This window comes from Lycium ferocissimum, chromosome 8 (genome assembly GCF_029784015.1).
Source record: "Lycium ferocissimum isolate CSIRO_LF1 chromosome 8, AGI_CSIRO_Lferr_CH_V1, whole genome shotgun sequence".
Taxonomy (NCBI): Eukaryota; Viridiplantae; Streptophyta; class Magnoliopsida; order Solanales; family Solanaceae; genus Lycium; species Lycium ferocissimum.
In genome coordinates, this window is record NC_081349.1 from 52,812,766 (window position 1) to 52,834,888 (window position 22,123).

The window sequence follows — 22,123 nt, forward strand, 5'->3', positions numbered from 1 at the left end:
TTCCCTCACCTTCTTACTAATTTTCTTTTTCACATTGATGAACAACTTTTATTGTCATGACTATGATAAATTTTTAAAAATTATTTATAAAATACAAACCTTAAAGACAGGCTAATTAAAAAGGAACTAGTAAAAGGAACTAGAGGGAGTAAATGCCAGCTAACGACGTGCATTCAAGTGACAGCTTTGTTGTCGAGTAGAAACACTACGATTTAACAGCGGAAATGCTAGCTCAAAATAAACATAAAGCATAACTGACAGATATAGGGTGAAATCATCGAATCAATGATATTCTTACAAGAAAACACATAGGAAAATTTCAGTTACAATTAAACATCTAACTTCCCAGAAACCTATACTTTGGAAACATCACACGACATGAAATTCGACAACACACAGTAATAGATGTGGATCTCTGTCCACGTTTCCGACAAGTCCAAATCTGATCACAACCAATTTAAAAAGTTCTGAAATGACCTATTTCCTTACCCAGAATATACAAATCTGATCAGCATGAATATACGTCTGTACCTTTCATACAATTTGTTTTCATCTGCACATCGTAAATTCATCCAATGGTTTGTGTATTGGCAAGAGAGAAATTGAACTACATTTTGAATATTACAAAGGACCGAGTTTATACAACAGAGAGAGAGAGAGAGAGAGAGAGAGAGAGAGAGAGAGAGGGTGGCCATTTTAATTGTACGTCAAATGTTGTCTAGCGTGGTCCCCTCCTTCTACTCAGTATTTCCTGCTCTTTTAGACGATGCTGGAATCTGGAAAGGCGAGACTGGAGGCTGACCAGGCTTGCTGCTTTGCGCGACAGCACATAGCTCAATTGTGTTACATAATTGTCAATGAGACTTCCAGGTTGATCAACTTCTGCCAGCAATTTCATTTCCTGATAGACAGAAGGCAACAATACGTTAATTATCTAAAGTGAACAATACTGCTAATTTATCACTTACTATTGTACGAGTTTTAGGTTTGGTATTATGAACAATATTCCTGCGTTTGCAGGAAAAATATTAAGAAGTTCGTTAGACCAGAATAACTAGGATTTTTCTTACTTCTCGAACAATCTCCATCGTATCTTCAATTTCTTTCCTATGTGCAACCATTAGGGCCTCTTCTTCCTTTACAGCAGAAAGAGGAAAATTAAACCAACATCAAAAAGGTCATAACTAGTATTAATTGATATCTTACGATGAGAAGTAAAAGGATATTGAAGGCTAACCTGCAGTAATTCATTGATATTCTCGTCGTCAGGGGGTGAAGAAAGTTCATTTTGTCCCGATCCAGAACTTCTTATATTAGGAATACTTGCATTTTGCTGTTTATAACTCATAGAGGATGAATCAGAGCTTGAGACATCTTTTCTTGACCATTTTCCTGGCTTTTCAGGTTTCTCATCACGATAAACTTTCCTCCGAGGTGGAGACACTTTCTGCACCTTGTCTTCTGTATCAGTTGAACTCTGCAAATTTGATGTCGACTGCATTCTTTGACCAGCTGGAACACCATAGCTATTCTTCGTCTCAAACCTGTCCCTGTCCATACCGCCAAAATTTGGCCCTCCTTCCTCCTGACCATTGAAAGTATGACTTGAAGAAAATCTAGAGGGCTGTTTATCGAAAGTATTAGTGGAATTGTATGATGTGGTTTCTTTCTCCATTGCTCTTCTACTCGCTTCTGATACTTTAGATTCTTGAGGTTGCTCATAAACATCTTCCGCCTCAACAGAAGCAGCCAAAGTAGTCGCTAGAGAAGGTTCCTTGATTGTTGGAGGTATAACACTTGCACTTTGATTTTTGCTGGTGTTTCCACCTTTGGATAAACTTTTTACCCTGTAAATACAATGTCAATACGTTCAGCGACATAATAAAAAATGAATAAAACATTCAAATCGTACAAAAAAGGCTAGAATCACCTGTCTGCATATCTTAAGGTGTTGAGTGTATGTTCACATGATCCAGCATTAGGAGAAATGCAGGAAATCATAACAGTCTTTGAGTTGCCAACAAAGGAGTCACGAAGCACTTCAGTGAGTTTGCTCCCACGGAATGGGATATGAAGCTGATCATTGTCAAGAGCACGAATACACTCTTTAAGAGCCAACAAGCTCTTGTTAATTTCTGCTCCCTCAATCCTAAAACCAAACAACAGTGTGGATTTCAAAGATATGCTACTTCAACAGATTGGCAGCATTTTAGGGGGAGAGGGGTGCGGTAAGAAAAGGAAAAACAAAGGAAAGATCTGGAACTCAAGCATTTATGCAAGAAACAAGCTTCTAAATGTTGAATGCTCATTTATAGTTTGGTTTCTAACTGGCAAAAGTGAAACTTAGGTGCATCTCTAAAACAAAATTTAATATACTTAGACACAGTCAAGAACTTTTCCAGAGTTAGAAGAATCATCACTTCAGCATTAAGTATAGAATAGTAATATGAAACATACAACTCTCTTGAATTTCATATGCAAAGTAGAAAAACAAAAAAGAACAAGAATAAAAAAAGAAAGCCGGGGCCTTTTTTCGTTATTGCAGTAATCATTCAGTACCAAAGGCATTCCAGCTGAATTTACATTAAAAATATGGTGGTTCTGCATATTAACTTTTTGTAATAGATTACTTTCCATTTTTTGTTTTCGGTATAAGTCTAACTTGTTGAAACAGATACAATGAAATGGACTAGTTCAACCTCCAAGGGAAAAATATTAGTGAAAGAAATCAAAAAATTCAAGGAAAGGTATATATAAAAGCAGCAAGATTCATTCCATAATAAGGTACCTTGTTTGTCTGTCATTATCAGTAGTGTCCGCACCTCTTTCGCTACCTGCAAGGTCTATAAAAGAAATCTTCCCGATGACCTTCCCAGCCTTGGATTCATTTCCGTCATTATTTCGTCTGAAGTCCTTTACCACTTCATTGTGTTTCTTGATGACAAGTTGTAATATCGCGTGTGATCTTGATGATTCCTCATTTGCACCAGTGGAACCTGTACTTCTTGAAGCATTTCCCCTCTCAATATACTCTTTAACAACCTGCACATCTGAAACTTCAAATTCCTGGAGCCCAACGATGCAAACCTGCTGACGCCCATCTTCTCTCATACAGAGTTTCCTACATAAAAGCAATAACAAATGGTAAGACAAAAATAAATATACATGTATCGAACATGAAGTTCCATACTGATAAAGCAAAACTATAGGTTTGACAATCCTTTATTCTTCAATAAGTTGGACAACCAAGACATCTGAAAATGATATTGTAATGCTGACAAGGGCAGAAAGTGGAAAATATATGAAGATAAGATTGGAAGATCATACTGTTATGCATCCTGGACTGTTTGGGTAGAGAGGAACTGTAGAACTTTTGAAGCAAAAAAGAGGACTATTTCTTATGTAGAAGTAGAACTTAAATGCATTTGACCTTCAAACCTTTGGTGCCTTGATTAAATCATAAAAAAATTTTATGCACTTAACTCGTAGGGGGAGTCAACAAGGGACGTTTGAGCTCTATCAGTACCCCCTTCGTACCGTTAGTTAACAAAATTACTCCAAAAAATAAAAAGCAAGACAACACACTCCCGAGCACCGGATTGACATGCTTTTTGTCATCAAACCCTTTAGGATAAATTAAGTTTTCAAGTATCTTCCTCTCTGTTTTTATCTTTCCTTTATCTTTTGTGGAAAATTATCCATAAGATCAGATACCACCACATAATGAATGTTGGAAACCCATTCAGAGGCTCTATATTGCTCATTCTCAAATGTTTGTGTTATACAGGGTATAACCTACTTGAAAAGAGAGATAATATACCACACTTAGAAAATCTATCGACATTTAAGGGAAAGAGATTTTCAATGCAGGTAAGGATACTAACTTTCTATCACTGAGAAGATCGAACAGCTTCCCACCATATATTTCAAAAAAGCTGAGCCACAACTTGAACCTCTGATTACGATAAATTGGCTGATGCAACAATCTAACAAGATCCTCTGCAGCTCTGAGAGGCAATGGTTGCATTGTGTAAGTCTTACCACTACCTGAACCATCAATAAAGAAAGGTAAAAAGGGGAAAAACATCAATTCTCAGATAACCGATTAAGGAGCTGCCACAATAGCAGTGCAAACATAGAAACTAGAACCCAATGATAAGAAGCAGAGACAAAATTTGTGTGGCTGTACATGAAAAAATTCAAAAGGAAAGAGGTCATTCATTTTGATAGGTTCAAACAAATTGAAACAGCTTATGGTAAGACGTGTAACTCCCTCCTGACAATGCGAGAAAGATGTGGGGCAGATATTCATACTACAGTTTTTATAATCTGAAATATCTAAAAGCAGAAATACGAAGAATGAGTGCGAAAATCGTTAATCAACTCCAGAACCAAAAGATGAATAAAACAATCTAACCTCTACTAGCTTATATATGCTGTTTATAAGTATGCTGGTCCAACAAATCTGGATCTTAAACAATCTCTCTTTTCTAGTCGTAAAAGTCACAAATTTAAAGGGCCATGTCAGAAACATGCAAACATCAACCTGAAAGCAAGGAACTGGAAACTTGAAAAACCAGATAATCTCAAATTTAGATATATTTTTCTGAAGGTCGATCTCAGATTCGACTAAAGAAAATTGGAAGTAAGGCTTCATTTGCTACCAATAACATCGACAAAATTGTGAGTTTTAATTCCAATGTTCAAATTAATATTTGTCTTGAGATATCACTGAAGTCAGTAGCAGCTCAACTGCTAGTGCCTAAGAGGTATGTGAATTTCTTCTACCCTTGTAAGTCATGCATGAACATATACTTGCCGAACTTTAAAGGAAATTCATAGAAGGGTAATAGAACATTTGACATTTCAAAATTATGGGACCCTTCTAAAAATTCAGTGGAACTTAAATAACCCAAAGTACGAACACCATAGTACATATTCAAAGTACTAATGAGCTAAATGTGAGAAGATAAATGAGTGGCTTGTACTGAGAAAATGAATCAAAAGCATGTAAAGAAAATATATTAAACCTGTCTGGCCATAAGCAAAACATGTTGCTTTTGTGCGCTGAAATATGGTAGGAATAATTGGTTCCACAGTGGCACGATAAACCTGTGAAGTACATGATGAAAGATAATGTTTAAGCATAAAATTCAAACATAATCATATAAAACCACATAAATGATGTAAAGCCAAATTATTAAGCTGGAATCTTTTTTATGAGAAAAAAATTATGCTGGAAATTCTATCAGTCAAAAAGAAACAAAAGAGGAGTAAGAAAAGGGACAGACCACATGAAACTGGCGGTAAATCACCAATCAATCGATTAACCAACTACATCTCAAATCCCATAAGTTGGGTTGGTTATACAAATCCTCTATATCCATTTCCTTCTATGCAAGCCCATTCATTCCAATTCTAGTAAATTATTTGTTTCCATTAGCAAATTATGGGTTCACATTGACATACAAATAGCTAAACAAATTAGACTAAATAACCAATTAAGACCTAATGTAAGTGTAAAAGACAAGAATTAAGGTTTAATTTCACTAGTTGCTATCGCTAATATGATCCTATTCTTTCATTAAATTATGTTCTTAGCTCAGTCGGTATTGATTCTGAGAGATTGTAGTTTATTAAATAACTTCTGTCCATATAATTTTTGGTCTACCTTATTCCTTTTTAGCAAGTCTAATCATCGTAACATTGCACATCTATTGAGTTATGCACTTGGAGGTCCACATAGTACATTGCTAAACCACCTCAAGTGGCTCTCTTTCATTTTTCCACTATATGTGCTACTTGCACTCTCTGTCTAATATAGTTACTGACTTACTTCTGATCTTGTACAACGGCACACCATCTTAGCATCTGCATTCACACAACACAAATGTTGTGTATATGTTCGGTCCTATAGGCCCAACATTCACTCTCAAATAGCATTGCTGATCTCACGACTGTTTTTTCTCGGTAAATTTTTATTGCATAGAAAGTACTCCCCATTTTTAACATCATATTTTAATTCTATGTGATACATCTTCATCTACCATACCATTCTCCTAAAAGATTGATCCTAGATATCAAAATTATCTGCATTTCGGCACCACAATAAATCCCAATTATGGAAAAAAGAAGAGAAAGATTGGAAGTAGGCTGTTATCATTTTCAAAATTGTTGTATGGACAAACATAAAAATCTGTAGTCTTTGCGATTAACTTATATTCAAGCGACAAAGTAATACCTCATCATTTGTTATGTACTCATCTAGAACAGCATCAAAACAGAACTCATGGTTCTCCACATAAGCAGTCAAATCCACCTTCAATAATGAAACAAACCATAGTTAGTCTCAAACATAAGCTGATTAATAAATGATAAATCAGAATCAATGGATTCCAAACCTTTAGTTTGGGTTCATGGACAAAAAGAGAAGCATTGTCAGATACAGTGACTATGTCATCCTCCTTCCGAGAAATTTCTTTCTTGTTTAACGGTCTTTTGCGCACCTGGCCAAACATCATAATCAATTCTAGCAATTTTAGACGGAAGTAACTCAGTGTCCATATGAGATACGTAGAAAGGAGTCAAAATAAAGATCATACAAAAAATAGTAATCACAAAATTTTCAAAGTACAAACAGATAAGACTTAATCAACACACAGTAACATAGAGGGGAATAGGAATACAATGCGATTTTCCAAACACTACCAATTATGCCATCAAACTGGAAAACATTGGAATTGCCTATCACCCCCTAACAACATATATCTATAGAACCTTTAAGGCTAATTTACTCTATAACTTAAGCAGCTGTGGGAGCTTAAGAGGATTGAAGATAATAATTTAATACCCTACAAATGTCTTGATAAGAGTCATGCAGCTGAATTACCAAATACCTGGAAGTACTATTATTTCAAGCTGCACATGGATTAAACTATTCTCCAAAACTACCCAGGCCCAACCAAACTAGATAAGTAAATACAGGGCTTTAGAGACCTCAAAAATTATGTGTGGGAAGAAGGCGTTGAGTTATGTAGTTCTCATTAATCTTGATGCAAGTGACCACTTGTTTCAAGTGTTGTATGCAACTAAACTGACACTCCACATGATTTGATGAGCCCATGAGGCTCTTCATACCTAAGATTTCCAAGATAATTCTACCTTTGTTTCATTTCACATGTCACTCTTTCCTTTTCAGTCATTTCCAAAAAGAGCGACACCTTTCTCATTTTGAGAAGTTTTCACTTTTTTTTTTTTTTTTGATAACCCAGAAACCCCAGAGGCCAGTAGCGCAATGATTGAAACTCCGTGGCAAATCATTTTTTAAAAACTATTTACTTTTACCATTTACATTTTATCCTTAATGAAATACTTTTATAGGAATCTTTCTCAAAAAAAAAAAAAAAAAATCGTATAGGAATGGCATGGCATCCTAAGAACCAGAAGATGCATAGGGTAATTTTCATTTGTTATATACATCTATCTTATGTAAATGTCATCTTGTATTTATAAAATCCCATGTCCTGATTACTCGATATCTCATTTCTAGTACAGCCACAAATATTTCTAAACCTGCTGCTCACAAAGCAGGCAATCAAATGATTTCAAATGTTTCACCACACAGAAAATGTAAACAACTATGGTTTTTTACAGCCTCAACAATGTTTCATTATCATAACATAAAATGTGCCCATAATTGATTGTTCATGCAAAGTGACATACCACTACTTTAATTTTTGCCACGTTGTTTTCCCTGGTGTTGCTTTCCTTTTCAACTATGGATAATCCAGCCGCAGCATCAGTATCTGGTTGTCCTTTTTGCTGCCGATGGGACGGGGCATCAAAGTCACTATCAAATGCTCCATGTGGTGCAGGCATGAAAGGTGACGGCTCAAATGGTTCTGAAATTACATGCTACACAGAAAACAAAGCAACAATTATTGAACAGATTGCCCTCTAGACAAAAAGTAAGCAGCACGTATGGTCTTCCATTCTTCACAAATAGATTCAATGCCAATAAGCCCACACTTTTAGATCTTCAACCACTATGTGAAAAGTTCCAACTTCAAATTTCAATATGGTATATTTGCACAATAATCTGTGGATCTTCTATTTTCAAAATAGTTTACTGTTAACCATAAGCCAAATAATTAGTATTCTTGTGCCATTTGACCGTAGTAAGCCAGATAATCTTATACATAGAAGAGGATGCAAGATAGTTCAGCTGTAACTTTCCATAGAATGGATCAAAGAGACTCCAAATAGACAACAACTATCTTCTTTAAATTAAAACATACTCGGTGCACCTACTTTCCTGTCTTGTTACTCCTTTTCTCTTTTACCCCCAGGATAGGGACGGAGGGCGGTTGATGGCAGAAGGGGAGATCTCGACTTGTAAGCCAGCTAGAGGATTGCTAGTCCAACCTATGTCCCAGCAAAACAATGTACATTCTAACAGGAGCAGTGAATGTGCTATATGAATCCAAATAATATTTCCATACCTCAGATAAAAGCTCTGTATCATCCATAGAATGCAGATCCAGAAGTCCAGCACCAAAGTCTCCTCTAAATTCCGGAGAGTAAAAACCATCTGATTGTCCAATCCCTCCGGAACTTTCGGCAGTAGGAGTATATGGCTCGGATGCAGATTCACCATTAAAGTTGAGGTTTCTCATTAATTTGAAAAGCCTCTGTTTTTCTTCCATGGACTGAGCCCCATATCCCTTCAAACAACATCCGATGCTTCATAATTATTAACAAAATCAATATGGCAACATCCAAACAAGACCAAGAATGCTAAAATAAACCCGCATGACAACCATAAGTAAAAAGGCCAGAGGCAAATAAAAAGATTAATATTGTAGATGAAACTCCTCAATGATGTGACTTACAGTAGACTGACTAAGGCAAATGGAGCTTAGCATGGAGCACTTTTCGTGTTATATATTAAATAAGACGGGGATGGTAAATCACTTCAGACTCAGCACCAAACAACACGCAAGGCCCGTCTATCAGAAAATTCCAAAATATTGTAAACCACATATTGGGAAGAGATTTTAGACATTACAGTGAACAAAAGCTGGGACAGTTCAATTTAACTAATGTAGCAATTATTCTATCCAGTGTTGAAATGCCTTGTTCTCAAACTCTAAAGTCCAGATTTGAACAAAATGTTGCAATATTCATCTGAAACTTGGGAACTATATTATACCAACTACGCCTCAATCCTCAAACTAGTTCTGATCAGCTATTTAAGAAACCTTTAAATACTTTTGTTCCATTCAGTACCATTTTTCTTCCAATATTAGATAATTTGTCAAGGCCATTAAGGAAATATTACCTGCATTAGTAGGAGGCGCTGATCCACACCAGTAGAAGCCATTGGAGAGGCCAGATGCTGCAAGCCGGCAGACTGAAGCCATCGCGCCATGACAGCGTCTCCGGCGTCACCAGCAGGGCTGGCATTGCCCTGCTGATCATACAGAGCAGTAGCCGCCCCGTTGCTCTGCTGCATCTGGCCACCCAAGTGGCGCTGGGATCGGCGTTGAGGCGCCAATTTCACGATCTGTTATCACACACTTCAGCAACAACATTTCAGAAAAAAATTCACAACATCAACATTTAGCAATTACACCACAGGAAATCTTCAAAAATATACAGCCCAACATAAAATATTACGCCACGTAACCCAATATACAACACTATACAATATTATATAACATTATAGCTGGGGAAAAGCATTATACATAATGTATCAACCTTGTATAACAGTGTACAATAGTGTATAAAAGGTATTTATACACAAATATGGGTAAACCGGATAACAAACTCAAAATATGGGCTACGTGGCATAGATATTTTCTCCTAGTAGACATAAAGCATAATTTTCCCTTACACCAACACCGATCCAACAAATTCAAAAAAACAATATAATAGATTGTAATTGAAGAACTAATATGTGAGATTAAAAAAAACTTACAGGGACGCGAAAAGTCGAAATCAAAGCCGCACATTTACGTGCTTAAACGTGGACAAAACGACTTTGTTTTGAATCGATAAACTGCGATTTTGAAATGCACTGGTTCAAATCGTCCTAATACACAATACATGTTATTAAATTGCGTAAATCCATCGGAAAACAAAACTAAAAATGTATAATAGTGAAAATTTGCATAATTATACACACACTTCAACAACAACATTAAAAATAAAATATCACAACATCAAAATTTAGCAAACCTACACCTATCCAAACAAACACACAAGAAAACCAAAAAAATTAATAAATTAGAGATCGCAATTGAAGAACTAATCTGTTATCACAAACTTCAACAACAACATTTTTCAAAAAATCACAAAATCAAACTTTAGCAATTACACCAACACCGATCCAAAAAAAAAAATCATAATTGAAGAACTACTCTGTAAGATACTACTCCCTCCGTCCCAAAAAGATTGGCCCTTTTCGCTTTTCGAGAGTCAAATCTTTTTTTATATGTCTTTTAAATATTTTACATTATTAATTATGGTGACTTATAGTACTTTTTACATAATTTTCAAATATGTAAATTTTATTTCAAAAGAATAAAAGATTCTATGTTAAATCACACGGTCAAAATTTAAAAGTTTTGACTCTCGAAAAGGGAAAAGTGCCAATCTTTTTGTTTTTTGAATCGATAGATGCGATTACTTACGATTGAATTATTTTTTTTTTTTTTGAAACTGGTAACTATACTTACGATTGAATTATTGAACTGCACTAGTTTAAATCGTGTCCTAATACACAATGCATGTTGCAAATCACATATATAAATTGGAAAAATAAACTTAGCATGTAGAATAGTAAAAAATTTGCAGAATTATACACACACACTCTTTTCAACAACATCATTTTAAAAAAAAAAATCACAAAATCAAAATTTAGCAATTACAGCAACACCGATCCACACAAAAACGATTTTAAAAAAAATAAAAAATTAGATCGCAATTACGTGCTTAACACGTGAATAAAACGACTTCGTTTTTAAATCGATAAATGCTATTATACTTGAATTAAAATGCACCGGTTCAATTCAAATCGTCATAATACATAATGTAATGTTAAAAAAAATGCATAAATTCATCGAAAAAAGCAAAATTAAACATGTAAAATAGTGAAAATTTGCATAAATCCATTGGAAAACAAAATTAAACATGTAAATTAGTGCAAATTTGAATAAATCCATTGGAAAAACAAAATTAAACAATGTAGAATAGTGAAAATTTGGAGAATTATAGACAAAATGCAGTACCTGATAACGCGATCTGAAGAATTGAATAATGTTAGCAATAGATCTGAGAAAGAAAGGCTTAAATTTGTTTGGTTTGGTTTGGTTAGATTCAAAGTGGAGAATAATTCATGGAAGCAATGAATAATAACAATGAAGAGAAAGAAGGAGTATTGTTTGGTTGCTTATTCTTTTTATCATGAACTAATTTATTTTTTTCTAACTTTCATGACTCATAAATTATTTATTATATCTATTTGTTTTATGTATTTGTGTCTTGAAATGTACTCTACTTTTTTTTTGCCATTTTTTTTTTTTTTTTTTGTCGAGGCGAGGGTCCCATCTAAAGACAACCTCCCAACCTCACAAAGATAATGCTACATCGTACTAGAGATAAAGTGTGCGACATCTTCCTCACTTATGAAAATACACGGAGTATGTTTTTGTTTTTTGGGATTTGATCCTTCAATTATTGAAATTCTTTTATTTTCACTCATGTAATATTTGATTAAAAAAAAAAGTAACTATTTTGGCTATGTGGTATATACGAAGGACTAAAATGATCACTTTTTTCCATACATTAATAATTATTTTGACGACGTAGTATATATGAAGGATTAAAACGATCATTTTTTACATACATTGAAGATGATTTTATCTACGTCCATGGTATATATGTAGGACTAAAAAAGTTCCAACTTCCGTACACTAATGATCATTTTAATCATTTTGTCTGAACCATTAATCCATTTCTAACTTTCATGACTCATAAATTATTATATCTCTTTGTTTTATGAATTTGTGTCTTGAAATGTATAAATAGTGAAAATTTGCAGAATTAAAGGAAAATGAAGTACCTGATAACGCGACCTGAAGAATTGAATAATGAAGCAATAGATCTGAGAGCGATAAAGCAGAAAAAAAAAGCCCTAAATTTGTTTGGTTGGTTGGATTCAATGTGGAGAATTCATGAGAATGAATAATGAAGAGAAAGAAGAAGTATTCTTTGGCCTATTCCTTTATCATGAACTAATTCATGGCCTGATGAAGAAATTATTATATCTATTTGTTTCATGTATTTGTGTCTTCAAATGTACTCTTTTTTTTTTTTTTTCTTTCTTCTTTTGGGGAGGGAGGGAGGGAGGAGGGGGGGGGGGGGGGGCTGTTATATTTGGTGACATGGTACTTTTTGATCCTTCAATTATTGAAAAAAATTCATTTCACTTATCTGGAAAACAACAATAACAAAATACTCAGTGTGATCCTATAAGTGGGATTTGCGGAGCATGGGATGTACGTAGATCTTACCTTTGCTTTTTGTGGGGCAGAGAGGCTATTTCTGAAAGGCATCGGCTCAAAAAAAGGAAAAGAGAAGGAAAGAAGAGAAAAGAAAGTGAAAGACTTCGAACCAAATACAAAAAGTATAGCAGTAAAATAGTAAGATACACGCAAATGTTTAAACAAATGTTAATGCACATCGAAGAGTAAGAAACTACGTGAGTACTAAATAATATTGCTAATAACAAGAGGCAAAACAAATCCAGCAATAAACAGTAATACACACTGAAGCATAAGAGACTACGTGATAACTTAATCCTATTACCTACTAACCTTTTACCCTAATCTTTGACCTCGATACCTTTCTATCAAAGGTCATGTCCCAGTCACTTACCCTGATATTTAATACCTTCAAGTATGTACTTTGCTCCCTCTACAACAACATACTCAGTATAATTCCACAAGTGGAGTCTAGGAAGGATATAATGTACGCAGACCTTACTCCTACCTTGAGATGTATTTTGGTCCCTCTATAATATGTTGTATTTGCAATCTCTCTATGTTTCAATTCGTTTGTCTTACCTTTCTTTTTAGTTTGTTTAAAATATGTCTCTTTTTTAAGTTGGCAACTTTTTAATTTTAATATCTCATATGACAGGTTTAAAATCACAAGATTAAATAGTATTTTGGTACATTTACATATAAAAAGTTTAACACCATAAAATTCAAAACAATAACAATATCAATATGGTCCAAGAAGTGAGGTCTCAAAGAGTACAGTAGTTAAAAGTCTTTATCTTTTTAATCTTCGTATCAAGTCAAATTAAAACAAAATATTTAAAATAAAGAGAGTGGAATTCCCCTCCCTCCCCCCCCCCCCCCCCCCCCCAAAAAAAAAAAAAATATACTACCCTCAAAAAGTGGCATAAAATTTCTTGTTGTACCAACATATATTAGTAGTTACTTTATGTGTTATTTTTGTGCGAGCTTCCAAGTTGAAGGACCAAAAGCGAATATTCCAATTAATAGAAAACTAAATATATCGTGGAAAAGGGTAAAAAAAAAATGCTCATAACTTATTGAATTTATCTAAAAATATCATATTGGATAAAAAAAATACCATTAATAGTATCGTTTAGCTTAAGAATGCCCCAAAACTAACGGTTGACTAGGTGAATATTTATATATATAAAAAAAAAAAAAAAAAAACACGTGGAGTGTATGATTGATCCAGGTAGTAGTTCAATGTCAATTAAATTACTCAGCTTATATGTATTGATCCGTCAAACCCATTAATTAAACCTGATTTCCTGATTATTAACCCTCCTCCCCCCAAAACACACCTTGATTCCTTTCTTCGTCATCCCACCTACCTCGATCCTCTTTTCATAAAAAAAAGTGTTAACTTTTGACAAACTTAAAGGACCACTTTGTTTAGTGCATACTCAAGGAACTATTTTGAACGTATCCTTAAATATAAGATGCTTAAGAGATCACTTTCCATTTTATCCTTTTTTTTTAAAAAAAAAAAAAAACAAGAATACTTTAATTCTTTCATGGACCAAGAATATTGTTGCTTTTTTTTTTTTTTTTTTTTTAGTTTCAATTTATGAGATAAATGTTGTTGAATTTCCAATTTCTCAAGAGCAAAAGAATTTAAGTTCATAGCCCAAAAATATCTCAAGTACATGTGATAGTTTATATATCTTGCTGCGCGCGATGGCAATGATTATTGATCATGACTCAACGTGGTGATGGAAAATTATGTGCTGACATAAAATAATGATTTTAAATGTCCAAAAAGAAAATATCTACTGAAGCTATAGAATTATATATTTTGAGATCCTGAGGGGGTCTGCTAAAGCATTAATGCCTGTTCGAAAAAAGTAATGGTCCCTTATGTTTGGGTAGGTTTAAAATAATTTTTAAATATATTTTGAAGTAATTTTAGTCTTTAAAGTTTTTTATGATCAGTGAGCACGATTTAACGAGGCGATGAAGAAAAAAGTTTTAAACTAATATATGTCTGAAAGTGCGGTTTTTGTATTTTTATGATACTATCGGTCAAATTCAGGTGTCCGATGTAGCCTTTTAAATTCTTATTTTTATAATTTTTTTAGGCAAAATACATGGTTTCCCACCCTCAATTATACCCAAAAAATCAAGTTCACACTATAACTAATCGGGCGATCTATTACCCCCTATTCTCATTTAAAGCGGAACTTATACCACCTTGAGACATATATAACCACTCACGATGGGAGATGTTTTACACTCACCTCCACATCATTGATATGTCAGCGCCACATTAATAAACTATCAGATCTTTAAAAAAAAAAAAATCCATGTCATTTAATTCCTTCTTTTTCACTACTATCAAAAATTCATAGCAACCACCATGGATATCATCACCCACCACCAAATTCATCCCACCACCACTATTGGATTTACCGCCTAATCCATCGTAGTATTCTCCAAAAGTCTAAATTTTCTCTTGAATTTGCCGCTGCTGCGTTCCACGTGATGCCAAGTATCATTCTTATCTTCTTTCTCCATAGTCCTCTCTCACACCTCCACCACAAAAAATTTCAAACCCACCTTGCCGGAAAAAATGGGGGCTGCGGGACAAATTTTCCGACCAACACTCAGTAACCAAAGCCACCATAGATTTCACCACCACAACCAAATTGACCATCGGAATCACAACATAACCACCACCGCCACCATAAAAAATAGCAAACACCACATAAATTCAAACCTGCAGCTAAATTCACCACCGGAATCACATCACCACCATTGACACCATTCAAAATTGCAAGAACCACCATAAATTTTGCACCCATCACCAAATTCGCCATCAAAATTGCAGCTTTCCTCTTTGCGTGGTTGAAGATGCAGAACAAAAATAGGGTTTGAAGATGAAGAAGAAAGGGACGGGGTTGGGGGGGGGGGGTGGGGGTTATAAAAATCTATATTTTACAAATAAATAAAATTTTAAGTAAAACACGCTTTTTTAAAATTATTTTTATATTTTGTGCCACATCAGCTCTCAGGTTAAATAAGTTCACTTTTTTATTGTGTAAAGAGGTAATCGATCGCTCGATTAGTTTAAGTGAGAAGTCGACATTTCAGATATAGTTCAGGGTGTAAACTATATATTTTGCCTATTTTTTAGTATTTATTTTTAGTGACTGGTATATATTTTGGTGGTGCAGTCTGATTATTAGAGTTAACATGTAATTTTTCTTTTATAGTTCCGTTAACTCTAATAATCAGACTCTATTAAATACTAACGGAGATAAAAAATGCTCACGTTTATAAACTTTAAAGATAAAATTGGTCAATAATATTACATTTAGGGACTGTTTTTTTTACTTAGCGACTAATCTAAGGGACCATTTTTGTCATTTTATCTCTGTTAGCACGAAAACGGTCTATGTTGTTGACCCCATGACCATTCCTTAACCCATAATTAGGCGTGGGGGGGGGGGGGGTGGAATTCAAAAGAATGCACCAAATAAATGGATATTTGGGTTGTCATTTTAATTTATCAGTTTTAGATTACTGCTGAGTTAAGAATAATGTAGTCATGTCCAAAAGAGTACTTATCTTAATTTGAAAAAATGGTATTCTTAGTTTGTAATTCAAAAAACAAAAACGTTAGCAATTAATAAATAGAGTCCCATACTATATCATATAATATAAAAGTTTCAAAAGATAAACAATCCTACGCGACACCTCTCTCTTAACTCCATCGCATTTATCTTTTTTCTCCTTTTTTAAATTTTTTTATGAGTTATTTCAACATAAAAAATCAAATAAATGACTTATAAAAAGCCTCACAAATGAATGCAGCTACAACGGCCCACCTTTGGGTAATGTCCTCTTTTATCATTCCCTTTTAATGTGAGTAATTTGTAGTAAATGTATGAGTAAAAGCAAAGAACATTAATAAGGCTAAAAAGCATTCTCAAACGGACCCCACGCACTATAGCACGTAAACCATTTGCATCTTTCTTTCTTCTTTATTTATCTTTTTTCACCCTTTATTTGCTTTGCATTTTTATCTTCATAACTCACCGATTTAATTTCTACTTTTAATAATATTTGTAACTTTCATGCTTTTCAAGTTTTCATATTCATAACCCCCAAATATTTAATTTCAAAGATTAAGATGCCTTATGGTATTTCTCCATTTTTATCTATATAAACTCATATTTTTTGTTCGTGACACTCTATCCAAGGTTGTCCTCCATTTTCACTCCAGTACTATATTCATGTTTTTGTTTGACTTGAAGACGAAGAAAGCTCTTGATGATGATCGACTTGTGAGAGGGAATATCGACAAGAGCTTGGAAAAATATGTATTGATTTCTTATTTTTTAGTTTCATTTTTTAATGATTAAGGTCGTAACGATGTGTGTATTGTATTATTTTCGTCTTTCTTTATTTTTCCTATGATCTTGAGTTTAATTTTTATATAACTTTTTGATTGTTGTAAGTTTGTAATTTTCTTTTGGTTCAAATTAGTAACTTATGATTGGAAGTGTGCTAGCTACTAATCAAGTTTTAAAATCTATAATTGGTTGCTTAAAAGGAATAAAATACTTATTGATTTCGTATTTTCCAGTTTCATTTTTTAATGATTAAGGTCGTAACGATGTGTGTATTGTAATTTTCTTGTGGGAGGGAATATCGACAAGAGCCTTGAAAAATATGTATTGATTTCGTATTTTTTAGTTTCATTTTTAATGATTAAGGTCGTAACGATGTGTGTATTGTATTATTTTCGTCTTTCTTTATTTTTTCCTATGATCTCGAGCTTAATTTGTATATAACTTTCTGATTGTTGTAAGTTTATAATTTTCTTTTGGTTCAAATTAGTAACTTATGATTGGAAGTATGCTAACTACTAATCAAGTTTGAAAATCTATAATTAATTGCTTAAAAGGAATAAATTTTAGTGATTGAAATACATCATTCATTTGGTGTTTGTTATGTTTAAGTTTCAAGAACTACCAAAAAACACGTATGACGTGAGAATTGATAAATATAAAGCAACGTGGGCGTGGAGGGAGAATAAACACAAACATGTATTACTTTGAGAAATGGTGCATTTATGTTAAAGTTGAAGTAAATTGCAAGAATAAATATTGCGTTCTTTCACTTCTTAAGAAGATGATCACATGTGAATTTCTAACGTTTGTCTTTAGGGAATCAAATTGTAGGTCCGAGTATTTATAAAAAACAATGATACGTGTAATATTTTTTCGAAGATATCAAAAGTTAATGGTGTTAGTTTTAAGTAGGGATAAGGACTAAAATTGCACACTCTATTTAATGATGGGTTAAATGTGCTTAATACAATAATACAAGGACCAAAATCATAATAAGCCGATAATACAGGGACTAGAACCGCCATTTCCCTTTATTTTATATTCTTTTTTATGTAAGGAGAAACTCTCGAAATATATTTAAAGATCCTGACTTAGATACACAAATATATTAAATATGAACTAGATAAAGAGATAATTGATTAAGAAAACATATCAACTTTACAAATAGTCTGTTTATAAAAATCGGGTCATCTATAAACTTTCTTTAAAGGACAACATCTCACATGTAATATTGTTTTTACTAATACTGTTTTTACTTTTGATTTAAACATGCAATTCCTTGAAGTATGAAAATTGTTACCATATATATACACACCTTTTTATTTATATATTATTTAGTAATTTTTTTTTATGACTGCGCGAAGCGCAGATAAATTCACTAGTATATCATAATGACTAAACTAATAGAGGTGAGGAAAACTGAATTGGTTAATTAACAGACATAAATATCAAAAAAAGAGAGAAATCAAAGGAAAAGAAAAGATTCAAAAAATTAAAGTTCATGTCATGAACCTTTTCTTTTCTTTGCTTTTGTCTTCTCTTATTTTTTGATTTAATTTCCTTTGTTTTATATAGAGAAGTGCTTGGCATGAAGTATTATCTGTCATTTTCCCAATTAGTTGATCAATTAAAAAAGAAGTGAACCTTGTCTCTATCTACTTTCGATTTCAATTTAAAGAAGGAAAAATAAAAGATAGAGAAAAACTAAATAAAAAAGATTAACAAACTATTCTTCACATAGTGCAACACAATTTTTTTCTCAATTAGGTTAATGTACGTAGGTTCTCGTTCTTTCAATTTGCGGATACATTAACTAAATGATCGAACAATTTATTCAAGCCACTAACAAACGTGAGCGTGCATGATTGTGTATTGCATGCACACAATGCAACACAAATTACTTTTTCTTAATTTGATGGACGTCTCGTATCGTTTTAGATTTTAATCTACGGGTACTTTAACAAATTTATCGAACAATATATATCCAAGTCACAAAAAACATACGTGTGCTTGATTGGATTGCATGCACACAATGCAACACACGTTATTTTTTTCTTAATTCTGTGGACGTGAGACTCGTGTAGTTTTAACTTTTTTGTATTTTAACTAATTTATCGAAGCAATTTATCCAATTCACAAACAACGTAAGCGTGCTTGATTGGATTGCATGCTAACGTGCAAACACACATTATCTTTTTCTAAATTTAGTACAATGCAAACACACATTATCTTTTTCTAAATTTGGTGGATGTAAACTCATGTCATTTTAACTTACGCGCATCTTAACTAAATTTTATTATTTTCAATGTATATACCTTAAGTGGATCCAATTCCTCTCAACTGAAGATCCTCTTCATTTCCTCCAGGAATTAATACTGCCAATTGATTTTTGACACGTGTTCCTTTTGTATGCACCCCTTTATTCCCTCCATGAACACCTAATGTCCATAGAAACGTGTTAGATCCATTTCTAATGGATCATAGTTGCAAAAATTAGCAATAAAATCCTTCAATATCGATCTTCACTATATTTCCTTATAATTATACAACAAAAAGAACAAAGATTTTCATCTTGCATAACAGTTGTGTAGCAATGGCAGAAAAACAAGTCATGATATTTGCTCTTGATGATAGTGACCATAGTTACTATGCCCTTGAATGGACTCTTGATCATTTCTTCCCTTCTCCATCAACTTCAAATTTTAAACTCATTATTGTTCATGCAAAACCTAATCCAACTTCTGTTATTGCACTTGCTGGACCAGGTATTAATTGATTGCCATCCTTGTACAAGTAATTAGTGTAATTAATTTTTTCATTTGGCTCTCTTCCATTATTGAATGACATTTTGGTTATCATTGGCAACGATCTGCTGTTATATCGGCAAAATTTAAACTTGATGAATCTGCTATTTATATAAAATATTTTAAATGATTATAGTGTCTGGACTAACTTGCACGCACCTCGATTATTCTACAGAGTGTCTGCTATCTATCTCCCATTAGCACAAGTATCGGGTAACTTTGTCTAAGGCTTAGGAGCGCGTCTATAAAAAGATTAATGATCACTTTATTGTTTTTTTGGATTAGTTTCTTTAATTTTTCGGAACTATTTCTTTCCTTTCTCTCTGTGTTATTCCATTCACAGAATTGTTCAGTATCGATGTAAATTTGAAATATCGGCTAAGCATAGATTAATCTGCTGTTTAGAGGATCACAAATTAATTAAAGCTAAAAACGGAACTTAACTTCTTTAATGTTGTGCAGGTACAACTGACATGTTCACATTGGTAGAAACAGACATTAAAAAGGCTGCCCAGAAAACTATTGACAAGTCTAAAGAGTTATGCAAGACTAAAGGGGTGGCTAATGTAGTATGTGAAATTCTTGAAGGTGATGCTAGGAATGTTATTTGTGAGGCTGTTGAAAGACATCATGCCTCTATCTTGGCCATGGGAAGCCATGGATATGGAGCTTTCAAAAGGTACAAATAGAAAGAAAAAAAAAGAATAATTATTACTCCTTTTGTATATAAAATGTTTGGCACTTTCAACTCTCCAAGATCCAAATTAATATCAACATTCTGGTGGGATGGTTGGGGTTCCTCCACCCTTAATTAGAGGTCTCGAGTTCGACCCTTGCGAACAGAAAAAAATCTTGTTGGAAGCGCTGCTTCAAAATATATGGGCTCTGCAACGCGCGATCCGAATTTAGTCGGCTTCAATGCGGGTATCGAACACCGGGTGAGAAACCAAAAAGAAAGATCCAAATTACTTAGTTTGTTTGGTCAAGCTTTTGAGAGGTCAAAAATATTTATTTTATTATTTAAGAGAGTTGAAATGTTTGACAAGCTTTTAGGAGAAAAATAAGTAAAATCCCAAAGCTTAAACCTCAGTCAAGCAAAATAGTTGTTCTTTTGCCGCTACCTTCAAATTAAAAGTTTTTTTTTTTTAAAATACTTCTGATAAAAAACACTTTTTTACCCTTAAATGAGTCTTAAGTGGCACAAATAAAGATAGTTGGGCCAGTTTTCAGATACCAAAAAAAAAAAAAAAAAAAAAAAACAGATAGTTTCAGATAATTATTATTTTACAAAAAGAAATACAAATAAAGTACCCATAATCAGTTGAGTATTTAATTTTTTTTAATTGTTCGTTATTTCTCTTCAGTTTTACTGGAAGTTGTTGATTAAAATTCATTTTTGAATGCTATATACAGGGCTGTTTTGGGTAGTGTTAGTGACTACTGCTCTCACCATGCTCATTGCTCTGTGATGATTGTGAAGAAGCCAAAGCCAAAAAATTAGACTAATTCCTTTTGTCTCTCCAGGAGCTGATTTTATCGATTTAGATAGAATTAAATCTAGTATTAGCTATAGCTAGTACTGAAATTAGTACTAGCTGTATTTTTTTTGTTGTTGACATTTTTATTTTCAGTAAATGGTGTATAACAAAATTTGCATTCTTTGTATTATGCAAGTTAATGACAATAATAGAGTCTTCCACGCACACAGTATGATTTGCATGTTGTATTTAAGTTTGTTCTCTGGACCTTGTAGTCATTTTTGCTTTTTCTTTTTTGGTATATTGAGAAAGACTAAATTAATTAATTAAAAATTTTCATAACCCACATGAAAGAATAAAATTTCATTTTCATGAGCGCAACTTCCGGTTATCAAATTTTCTCCATGCTTGTGGCCTTCATTTGCTAGAAAATTTGAATCTTTAAATAAATTATACAGATGCTAACTGGTTTGAACTTTGAATTGTGCAAGATTGAGCCTTTGCCTTGAAAGCCAAGCATTCCCAATTCATTTTATTTTCTTATCGGACTTTCTAAGTACACATGATATGATATGACTTTCAAGCTTTCTAGCTTGGGTTTGTATAAAGCATGAGAACATAAACAAACTCAATCATTTGCTACCCCTCAAATCTTTCAAAAGGGTAGTTAATCAATTTTCGTACAGAAAATTTGTCACGAACTCGCCTCAATATAGCAACCTTATTGGTTTCCAATAAATACTAAGGTTTCCAATAACCTTAAGAGGTTGGTATCGTACCATATCCTTCAACAATTAGACAATATATTTCCGCTTCTAAATCTTTACATCCCACTTCTTTTACTCATAGAGTACTTTTTTGCTGGTTAATAATCTACGTGTTTTCGGTGTTTATTGATC

The 22,123-nt window shown here is 33.3% G+C and overlaps 2 protein-coding genes across 5 annotated transcripts; one reads left to right on the forward strand and one right to left on the reverse strand.

Annotated features, from left to right (window-relative positions):
* Positions 1–269: 269 nt before the first annotated feature.
* On the reverse strand, positions 270–11,485 carry LOC132068736 (kinesin-like protein KIN-13A). 4 transcript variants are annotated; one of them, XM_059462419.1, is made up of 14 exons: positions 11,292–11,485; positions 9,980–10,093; positions 9,341–9,565; positions 8,502–8,723; positions 7,723–7,914; positions 6,402–6,506; positions 6,242–6,319; positions 5,031–5,112; positions 3,885–4,047; positions 2,789–3,121; positions 1,931–2,149; positions 1,238–1,847; positions 1,071–1,136; positions 270–901 (listed from the first exon to the last, which is right to left on the reverse strand). In XM_059462419.1, the coding sequence occupies exons 3-14, from the start codon at positions 9,512–9,514 to the stop codon at positions 719–721; spliced, it is 2,427 nt and encodes an 808-aa protein (XP_059318402.1). In that variant the 5' UTR covers positions 9,515–9,565; positions 9,980–10,093; positions 11,292–11,485; the 3' UTR covers positions 270–718. The 4 variants fall into 4 exon arrangements, with proteins under 4 accessions (XP_059318402.1, XP_059318401.1, XP_059318403.1 ...); XM_059462418.1 differs by having other exon boundaries at positions 9,341–9,578; positions 11,292–11,484; XM_059462420.1 differs by lacking the exon at positions 9,980–10,093 and having other exon boundaries at positions 9,341–9,578.
* Positions 11,486–19,419: 7,934 nt separating this feature from the next.
* LOC132067040 (universal stress protein A-like protein) lies at positions 19,420–21,458 on the forward strand. The gene is made up of 3 exons (XM_059460199.1): positions 19,420–19,707; positions 20,209–20,425; positions 21,160–21,458. The coding sequence occupies exons 1-3, from the start codon at positions 19,536–19,538 to the stop codon at positions 21,245–21,247; spliced, it is 477 nt and encodes a 158-aa protein (XP_059316182.1). The 5' UTR covers positions 19,420–19,535; the 3' UTR covers positions 21,248–21,458.
* Positions 21,459–22,123: the final 665 nt, after the last annotated feature.

Coding starts and splice junctions, on each gene's coding strand:
- LOC132068736 (XM_059462420.1), bottom strand. CDS start 9,514: ATGCAGCAGAGCAACGGGGCGGCTACTGCTCTGTATGATCAGCAGGGC. Junction 6,507..7,722: donor TGGCAAAAATTAAAGTAGTG/GTATGTCACTTT, acceptor ATGTTTGGCCAG/GTGCGCAAAAGACCGTTAAA. Junction 1,848..1,930: donor ACCTTAAGATATGCAGACAG/GTGATTCTAGCC, acceptor TTGTATTTACAG/GGTAAAAAGTTTATCCAAAG.
- LOC132067040 (XM_059460199.1), top strand. CDS start 19,536: ATGGCAGAAAAACAAGTCATGATATTTGCTCTTGATGATAGTGACCAT. Junction 19,708..20,208: donor TATTGCACTTGCTGGACCAG/GTATTAATTGAT, acceptor AATGTTGTGCAG/GTACAACTGACATGTTCACA. Junction 20,426..21,159: donor GGATATGGAGCTTTCAAAAG/GTACAAATAGAA, acceptor TGCTATATACAG/GGCTGTTTTGGGTAGTGTTA.